Source organism: Condylura cristata, unplaced genomic scaffold (genome assembly GCF_000260355.1).
Source record: "Condylura cristata isolate star-nosed mole 26May11 unplaced genomic scaffold, ConCri1.0 scaffold00051, whole genome shotgun sequence".
Lineage (NCBI taxonomy): Eukaryota > Metazoa > Chordata > Mammalia > Eulipotyphla > Talpidae > Condylura > Condylura cristata.
This window is the reverse complement of record NW_004567152.1, coordinates 865,445-875,715: the sequence shown is the minus strand read 5'-3', so window position 1 is coordinate 875,715 and position 10,271 is coordinate 865,445. Positions and strand designations below refer to the sequence as shown.

The 10,271-nt window shown below is 45.9% G+C and overlaps 1 protein-coding gene across 1 annotated transcript in view; it reads left to right on the top strand.

Moving 5' to 3' along the window:
• LOC101631465 overlaps positions 1–621 on the top strand; it is a 5,655-nt gene extending 5,034 nt beyond the window's left edge. Inside the window, exon 4 of the mRNA XM_012734220.1 lies at positions 520–621. Coding sequence (XP_012589674.1) covers positions 520–621 — 102 coding nt within the window. The remainder of the gene's footprint in view (positions 1–519) is intronic.
• Positions 622–10,271: the final 9,650 nt, after the last annotated feature.

Below are 10,271 nucleotides of genomic sequence, written 5' to 3'. Positions count from 1 at the left end.
TCGAGTCCCGGCGGGGCGCCGGCCGAGGCCTGAATGCTGCCCGCCGGGGCCCCCTACGGGGGACGGGGCCGTGAGTTGACGTGGGCTCTGAGCCCTAGTACATCATGGAACTTTGATCTCGAAGAATGTAGCTTAGGATCCACGCCTGTGGCTCTTTGCGTGCTTTAAGATTGATGGATGAGAGTGATGTGCGGGGCTGGACCTAACTTCTGGGATGTGGGAGTTCTCTGGTTGAGGAGTTGCTTCCCGAGGGCGCCCCCTCTAGCTGGCCTACGGGTTGGGGCGGCCGAAGTGCTGGGGTGGGGGGTGGGGGTCGAGAGAGCCACTCTTGAAGGTACCTGATGGCCCTTGCCTCGGCTTAGCAGTGGCTTTAGGCCAGCGTCTCGGCCCTGGCAGCCCCTTGGCTGGAAGACGGTGGCTTTGTGCTTGTCGTCACTCAGTGAGATGTCACACTGGAGGAGTACTCAGCCCAGAGACCGGCCCGCGGAGGCAGCTGGAGTCCCCTGACGCCGCTTGTAGGAAGCGACGCCCTGGGCTGAGGCTGACGCGCTGCCCTGTGGCGATGTTGCTGCCCCGGAGCTTGGAAAGTGCCAGGCACCCAGGAGCGCCCCTGGTATGTGACGATTAAATACTTTAGAACTCCCCTAAGTGATGGGGAGTCAGAATCCTGGTAGCCATAGGTCCCAGAATAGTTTTCTCTCACCTTGTTTTTGGTATACCTCCTCCCATGAACTGTAACAAGAGTCAAAACCCCAAATACAAGGTCGACTTATCCCTCAGGCACAGGAGGCTAGGTGGTGGCACCCACAATGCTTTTAGCAGCCGGTGGCTTTTAAAGCCTGGGAGGAAAATGAACTTTCAGGTCAATGAAAACGTCACATATACATATATAAATACATTCATCCTTATACCAATGGAGTTGGAAAGTATGATTCTTAATTTCTTTATGGAGAAAGTGGCTCTTGAAGGCAGAAGTGACCAGCATCATCTCTTGAGTGTTCTCAGGCCTGGGTGTAGAGGCTGGCTTGGGAGAAGAACAGTGTGCCACCCTCCAGGGGCTTAGCCAAGCTCCCACCGCAAGACCCACTGCACCTCTTGGCTCTGTTAACTTGGTGGCATCTGCATGGCGTGTCTACCTCATAGGGAAGGCCCTGGAACCGTGTTCAACCTGGAGTTTCTCCACTGACCTTTCTCCAGATTCCCAGAGTACACCTGCTTGATCACTGTATTTGCTGTTCTCTGGGCAGTAGTGTGGCCTTGGTGGGAACTAGAGCAGGGCAACGGGTCTCCTGTTGAGTGTTGCTGTATGGACTCTTGAGGACCAGAGCCCATGAATTTGTGGGCTCTGGTGATTGTTTTTTTTTTTAGAAAACAGGTCTGTACATAAGATGTCATCCTGTTTGGGTTCCCAGTCCCTGTTTTTGTTCATCAGAGTTTCTGAATCTGGGGGGTGAAACCACACATCGTACCTGTTTTCTTTGGGGGTGCTTCTGGTTGCAGGCCTTAATCTGCGTGGACAATGGAAATGACTGATGTCCCTAACTTCTTTTCCTTTGTCAGTCTGTCCACATATTCTGTCAGAAAGCCAGCGGCAAGCAATTCAGCAAGTGCTCACTGCATGCCCATCACTGGGGATACTCAAAGAGAGTGGCTTTAGGTGTGGAAGAAGAGATTTGGTGTAAGTCAGTCTACTGTGTGTGGAGGCCCAAGGGCAAGTATCAGAGGTGGCCAGTTGTCTGTACCTGCGAAGCAGACCTCAGTTTAGGTCTGAGTTGGGTGGTTGCTCTGTTACAGGGAGCAAAGTTATCTTTTTAATTCCATAACTCCAGATCAGACTTTATAGTGACTCTGAGTGGTATCTTGAACTGTCCTGCAATATCTGTGACACTCCAGCTGAATCCCTGATTTTGATTTGGCAGTGAAGCTAGACCTTAATCTGGGTCATATGGTCTTGTGTGCTTGTGTGTCATCTGTGGTCTTCCGGAGAATACCAGGCAGGGATGAGCTGGCTTGCATTTATGAGGTTCAGAGAGGGAGCAGTTCAGGGAGGAGAGCTTCTCTGGTGTTCACCTGCTTTCTTTCTGTTGGATTCTTAGAACCAGACTTGTAAGGAGCGTACCAGCTAGAACCTGCTTAAAGGGAGAGAGAAAGGGCAGGCGGAGCCCTTCAGGATGTGTCAAACCACTTTGAGCTACTCTCTGATGCAGGGCAGGGCATGAGGTAACACTTGAGTGTCAAACTTACCTTCACCAGTTTCTTTTTAATGCAGCCCTTTCTTGGTTGATTGAGGATGTGTTACTTGCCATTCACTGGTATTTATAAATTTAATTCTCAGGTCGTACCTGTGAGGTAGATACTGTTACTGATCCTGTTTCACAGATGGGGAAACTGAAATCCTCATCAAGCTAAGTATACTGAGGTGAAATTTCATTGAGAAATCTGTTCTGCCCCCCATTGTGTACTCTTGGCTGGGGCTTTGCCCATTCCAGTGATACTGTCTGCTTAATCCTTTTTCTGTGCAGGGAATGCTGTCACGTGCTGATTCTGAAACTTTTTCTAGCTCCAGTTGCAAAAGAAAAGCATGTTGTAGTTTCAGTCACAGCTCTCCAGGCTAATAGAAATGTCCATCTTAAATTGCTGCTTTTTTGGAATGAGTGCTTTCTAGGTCCCTGACTTTAAAAAGTTTGAATTTGACCAGGCTGCCTGGTAAAGAATCAGGATTGGAAGCTCTCTTTCTTGTACAGTTGGGAAAACTGGCTGGGTGAGGTAAATGACTTGTATAAGGTCACACAGTTGGTGTGCAGCATAGCTGGGATTTGAAACAGTAGGCTGGCTGCTACTTCAGGACTTTTTCTTTGCCTTTAAGGAGCCTAGAGGGGCCTGCTGGCTGTGCTGAACTGGCACATTCTCAGCTGACAAGTGGCCACAGTACCTTCCCTCTGGATCAACACTTATCAAATAGGAAGAATATAACAAGTAGATATGTAGGCTTAAGCTCACAGAAAGATGGAAAGCCCTGTACCAAGTGCCTATTGAGTTTGGAATTCTTGCCAACACAGCCCACTACCCTGTAACACTATACCTGGCCTTGCTTGGCAGATTGGGTTTTGGGCTTAACCATTTCATTCATTTTAGTTGGAAAGTAGTTAGTAAATTCTCACACTCACGTATATGAGATAGTGCATATATAACATTATCTATATAAAGAAGCCTTTGGAGAAAAATAACTTCAAACTTAAAGTTATGAGAATAAATTACATGCATAGAATACCTGCATATCATCTACTGTTAGTATTTAGTACTGTTAGTATTTTACTTATTTCCATTATCCCTTCTATTTGTGTGCATTGGTACTTTGAGGTGTATGTGCACACGTGTTTTTTTTTTTCCTGACTCTCTTGCAAGTTGCAGTCTTCATGGCCTTTTACCCCTGAATAGTTGGCTCCTGGGAGATGAACAAGTGATGCGGTTACCCCATAACAAGCATTAACACCTGCTGTGTGCAGGCACTGTGTCACCACAGGATGGTCTTGAGGCCACAGAAGCACTGCAGTTGAAGCTCCAGATGGCACTTGGCAGCCAGTCAGTGCTTGTGTTTCAGTTGGTTCTGGTCTTAGGAATAAAGAAAGTGATGTTGTTGAACTCTGGCAAACACATCCACACCTTGTTGGTACTGTTAGGCGGTGCCTTTCCTACTCCTCAGGCCTGATAGCCCTGGCCTGCCGCCCTCCCTGGTCTGCAGCCCTCTCTAGTCTTACCTTTGGGGCCTCCCTGGGCAGTTCCACAGCACTGAATGCATTTGGCCTTTTAGTCGTGGGAGGATATGTAGTTGTTGCCCTCTGGTACAGGTGGTGTCTTAACATCTGTCCCTTTGCCTTTTTGATAGTTGGCACAGGAAAATACCTGGTAGTTTCTTGACTCTTAGAATGCATCAGTCACGGGCCCTTCCTGGTGGCGCAGCAGGCTAAAGCACAGCACTAAGAAGCTAAAGCCACTTCAGCATGAGTTCAATCCCCACCCAGGAGGTGACCCACACGGCGTGGCAGACCTCTCCTGGCCCACCCCCTGCTCCCCTCAGCAGTGTACCTCTTCTATCTGCCTGTTCTGCTCCCCACTCTGTCTCTGGTGAATCCTCTCACTGCTCCTGCACCTCTGGCCTGTACCCCAGTTCTGTATGCACAAATAAATTAATCTTAAAAAAAAAAAAAGAATGCATCAGTGCATCAGTCACAACATTGAGGACCTAGTACATCGCAAAGCTCTGATTCAGTGTTTTCCCTTGATGGGCTGCTGGATTGTTACCTCATCACATCCTTTTGAGTTTGGGGTGCTGTGGGAACTGGCAGCCGCTCCTTTCAGTCTTCAGAACAGATTGGTAATCCCAAGAACTCAGTTTAGGGCCAACATTTAGCCAAGCAGAGTGATGGGTAGGCTCACTGTATGGTTATTAAGTGATGTTTATGTTTCTGGCACAGCTTGGGATGTTTTAGTCATTCTTCAAGATGAACTGTATGTGTTGTCATTGTGGACATGGCTGGCCTTAACAGAGCAATTCCAAGCTGGAGGGTAAACATCCCATGGTTTGTGATTGATATGCAGTGGCCCAAAGATGTAGAGTGCTGGGACATTGGGGCATTGACACAGTCTCAATGAGGAAAACCGAGGTCTTGCTTTGCTTCTTACGGAGTTGTTTGTAACAGGAGGAACTGAGTTAGATCACGGTGAGGCTAGTATGATGGTGAAGATGCCCCCCAAGCCACACTGCCTGGGATCAAATCCTGCTCTGTTGTCCCTCATGTGGCTTCTCTGTGTCTCAGTTTCCTTCTGTGTAACACAACATAATAGAGTTGATTTTGTAGAGATGTTGTGAGAATTAAATAGGTAGGTATAAAGTTCTAAAAAAGCAACTGATATAAAGCAAATGTTTCATAGGCCATTGTTAATGTTGTTCATGAATGGACTTCAGAGAATGTGGGAACACCCCAGAAACTCAGACTCTGTGTGTGTGTGTGTGTGTGTGTATGCATGTATTCATGTTCAGACTCTTAGGCAGAAGTTCCTTACCTGAATGCAGCAAGCATGATGGCTTTGGGCAGTGTCTAATACACAGTGAATGCTCAATGAATCTGGCCCTTCTGATGATCAGAGAAGAGGCAGTGTGTCGCTTGCTGAGAGCCCCCAAGGCAGCCGCAGCACTTTGGACAGGGCTAGGATTGTTCATACTGACATGTTTTGCTCTTTTATCCTGTTCATGCTATGTTCCTTGGGCCTGGTCTGGCACAGAGTGGGCACTCTGAAATCAGTTATTGAACAGATACACAAATGGCTATTTATGTTTTGACATAAAGAGCAGCAGCTCCCTTAGCCAGCAGACCTTGCAGCTGCCCCTGGCGGGGGAGGCAAGGAAGAGGGCCCTGGCTGCCTGCAGTAATGCCTTTGGAGGACCTACAAAGCCAGCTGGCCTGGACCTCACACGCAGGCGAGCTTGCTCCTCTGACCTGGAGCTGGGCTTCTCACAAATGTCAATCCTTGCTGAAGTTCACTCACCCATCAGCCTGGGTTGGGAGGGGCTGAGGGAACCTCTGAGGTATGTGGACCAGGCTCCCTCTCTGCTGGACTTGCCTGGCAATGAACTGTATGAACAGGACTTCTTCTTGCACAAGGATGTGACCCAAGCTTTCGTGGGCCACCATATGACAGCCTTGCTTGTTGCTGGTGGATGCTGATTTGCATGCATTCACCTGTGACCTTCTCTTCTTTGCCTGATGTGGCCCTCCTTTCAGTTAGCTTGGGCTGGTCGCTGACCTTAGTGCCGCTGCCCTCCTTTGGTCCCTCTCTTTGGCTGGCTTCCAGATCTCTGGCAGCCAGCCATCAGCTTGTCACCTGTCTGCCTTCAGCTGTTGTCTGTGCTGTGCTAGCTGGGACAGAGCTGAAAGCAGAGCCTTGGTGTGTGTGCTGTCTGAAAGTGCCTTCAGTTCACCCTTTGCTCCCACCTTGTCTTGGGAGTCTTGTCCCCTGGAGGGATCTGTCCTTAGCTAAATTTATCACTATAAGAGAACTGCTTGGGGGCTGCTAAGGGCACTAGACAAAGGACAGCAGTGTCCTAAGGGTCAGCTGGCAGTTGTGAGTTTTCAGGATTTGCCAATGCACTTCATTTGGCAACAGGTCTCATGATTCAGAAGCAATTTGAGTGCCACTGGCTACCTTTGATGATCCCGGGCAGGTTAGTGTACCTACCCAGCTTGGTAGTCTTATACTTGAGAATGGGAGAACTTGCAAGTACCTGGCAGCAGTGAGGCTTATTTGGGGCTCAGGCAGTCTTTTGTGAAGGATGCTGTACAGATGGTGGTGAACCATGGTGGAAGCTCCTAACAGTCTGGGAAAATGTTGTTGTTTTTTTCCTCCCACATTTACAAATATGCATACTCAGACTATTTTACATAAATGTGATTATACTCTTTATATTTTACACTTGTTGATAGTGTTTTGGATATCTTTGTAGGTCAGTAAATATAGCGTTACCTCATTCTTACTTTCTTTCTCCCCCAAGTCTTTGTGAGAACTGTTCTTAGTCTTACTTTGTTTTGACTGTGGGGCCTGGTTGTGGGGGGAGACCTCATCTAAAGTTTCCATCAACCAGAAGCTGTCCATGTGTGAGACAGATGCATGGCTGTTAGGCTGGTGGAACAATTAATACTTTCACCTGGCCATCCCAGATGCTCATGGTTTTGTAGATAAAGTCTAAGCCTGTCTCTGCTACAACTCCAGGTTGGAGTTTATGCTTAAACCCAAATTTGTTTATCTAGATGGCATTATTTCACCAAGGATAATTTAGAATTAAAGAAGTCATTTTTGGCGATCTTTGACATGAACAAAATTATTTGGTTGGGAGATATCTTAAGGGCAAAATGGGACCAAATCCCAAGATCCAATGGTCTGCATTATTTTATATACATATAATAGTTTATTTTTACATCATTTTGTACATTTTTTTTTCATCTCAATTGTAATCCCCATGGGTTTCCCATCACCAAGTCACCATAGTCCTGTGCACTTCCCTCCTCTCCTGCCCCCCCCTTTTGATCCCATTCCCCAGGTCTGCATTTTTTTAATGGTAGGAGGAAGTCCTAACTCCAAAAAGAATTATGATTTCAAAATAGTTTCCTTTGGTAGCGGGATACCTCAGTCTTTAAACAACATACTACATACTACTTTGGAAATATTTTCATACCTAGAGAATAGTTACTAGAGTAGAACTTTGAATTTTGCTTTGTAGTTGATCTAAACTCACCAGTTGCTAACATTTGACTCAGCAGACATAAGTCTACCCTTGGTTTTTCTCTCAATCTACAAATATGTAGGCTATTTTGTTTTTACAGAACTGCTCAAAGTTGAGCTGCCAGTCATCATGACCCTATGTTTACATTTCTCAGATTATATTTCCTAAGAATAAGGCCATTCTCCCTCCCTGGTGGTGCAGCGGGTTAAAGCACAGCACTAAGAAGCTAAAGCCACTTCATCATGAGTTCGATCCCTGCCCGCGTGGAAGGTGACCCACGTGGCGTGGCAGACCTCTCCTGACCTGCCCACTGCTCCCCTCAGCAGTGTACTTCTCAGTCGGCCTGTTCTGCTCTCCACTCTGTCTCTGGTGATTCCTCTCACTGCCTCTGCACCTCCGGCCTGTACCCCAGTTCTGCATACATAAATGAATAAATCTTTAAAAAAAAAAGATTAAGGCCATTCTCTTAAAAGTACCTTATGGTTATAAAATTTTAACAGTTTAACATTGATGTAGGATTATCCATATTCCATTTTGCCAGTTGTCCCATTTACAGCATTTTTTTCCCCCCAAGCCAGGCTCCAGTCTGGGATCATGTGTTACATTTAGTTGCTCTGGGGTTTGATCTCTTCAGCTCTGACATAGTTCCCGCTCTGTGTTTTTCATGGCATGGGCTTTGTAAAGATTACAGGCCACTCATTTTATAGAATATTCCTCAGTTTGCTTCATATGATCACATTCAGTGGAGTGATGCCTCAGGATGTTGGTTCTTCCTCAGTGCTCCATAAGGAGGCTCCACCCATCAGTTTATCCCACGAACTGTGTTGTACTTTGGCCGTGGCCATGTGATTGGCTTTTTGTGAGCGGCTGGAAAGCTGGCTTTCCCCTTAGTGATTGGGAGGTACTTAGTAGGAGACAGACACTTTATCCAGTGGTCTTAAATATCTTGCCTGAGTTAGTGATTTTGTTTTGTTCTGTTTTTTGTTTTTTGTTTTTTTTTTTAAAGATTTATTTACTGGGGTACGAGCCAGAAATGCAGAGGGTGAGAGGATTCACCAGAGACAGAGTGGGGAGCAGAATAGGCAGGTCAACGAAGTACACCGCTGAGGGGAGCAGCGGACAGGTCAGGAGAGGTCTGCCACACCATGTGGTCACCTCCGGGGCAGGTGGGGATAGAACTCATGTTGAAGTGGCTTTAGCTTCTTAGTGCTGTGCTTTAACCTGCCGCGCCACCAGGGAGGGCCCCTTGTTCTGTTTTAATAGTAGTCTTCTGTACAAAAGAGCTTTCTCTTTTTTTTTTTTTTCCTTAATATTCTGGACTTACATATTCTTCATCTTATTCAGTGTCTTAGAGATACATTCATTTTGATACGTATATTGTATTTGGGCCAGTGAAAACCCTTCAGCCTGGCTTCTGCATCCCTATCCATTTTGAACATTACTTAATACCAGACTCATCGTGTATCTTTCTTTCTCCAGCCCTGGTTTCTTTTAGTGGGAGATGGTTTTAGAAACCTCATTTGGTGTTCTGGGGTGCTGCTGCTACTAGACTCTTTCAGTCTAGCTGGTATGTGCATATGACTGTTCATCCATGTGTATGCGTGTGTCTCTGTATATGAGTTCACACTGTTTATTTCAGTCCAGCATCACAGAATCATGCTGACTTCCACCAACAGAAATTGTACTCATTTGGCTAATCCTGTCTCCCCACAAAATAGTCTTAGAAGTGCTAAACCCATTGCCACTTCAAAAGCAGATTGACTGAGTGGAGTTTGATCTCTTTTCCCAGATTAAACAAGAATCAGATACGAACACAAGTGGAACAAGTGTTTTTTGTCTTTAGACTGACTAATGGTATATATTCAGAGTACTGGATCCAAAGCTACTTGGATTAATCCTCTTCTCTTTCTTTAAAGATTAATTTATTTGTGCATACAGAACTGGGGTACAGGCCAGAGGTGCAGGAGCAGTGAGAGGATTCACCAGAGACAGAGTGGGGAACAGAACAGGCAGATCAACGAGGTACACTGCTGAGAGGAGCAGTGGGCGAATCAGGAGAGGTCTGTCGCACCGTGTGGATCACCTTCAGGGCTGGGGATCGAACTTGCACTAAAGTGGCTGTGGTGAACTTGCAGTGCTGTATCCTAACCCGTTGCGCCACCAGGGAGGGCCAGTCCTCTTCTTTTTCACATGTTTGCTTAGGCTCAAAACTGTGTTGATTCGAAACCAATTAATTATTCAATAATTAATTGGAAGGTATTTACTGTGATCTCATTGTTATAATATGTTTCTATATCAATGCACTGGTTAAGAAGGAAGCATCTGTCTCTCATATAGGATGTATTTTCCTGGGTAAATTAAAAAATCAGTTTTAAGAATAGTTATAGTTTCAACATATCAGTTTTTATTACTATGTATAGCAATTTGCTTAAATTTTCCTCCTAACTTCTCTTCAGAGATATGAAGAGAATTATGTGTCGCGTAAAATCACCACTCACCATCAGTAAAAAAAGAGGCCAATTGGAATTTGTAACAATTGGGCCCTCCCTGGTGGTGCAGCAGATTAAATCACAGCACTATGGAGCTGTCAAGCCATTCCCGAGGGGGGCAGTTACACACATGGTGTGGCAGACCTCCCCTGTCCTTCCCCCATCAGCAGTGTGTTTTAGTAGATCTATCTGTTCTGTCCCCACTGTGTCTCTGGTGGGTCCTCTCACCTCCCGCATCTCTGGCCTGTACCCCAGTTCTGTATTATAAATCAATCAGTTCTGTATTATAAATCAATCTTTTTTTAAAAAAATAATTTATAACAGTTATATCCATTTGTTTTAACATCAATAAATTCAGTTTTATTTTGTTAATGACCTTAAAATCTCTTGGAGTGTACTGGAAATGTGACTCTGTAGTTCGGGATCCAGGATTGGTTCTTAAATCAGATAAGAACACTAGTGGAAAAGTTGGTAAGTAGTTGGACCAAGTGCACTGGCAGTGG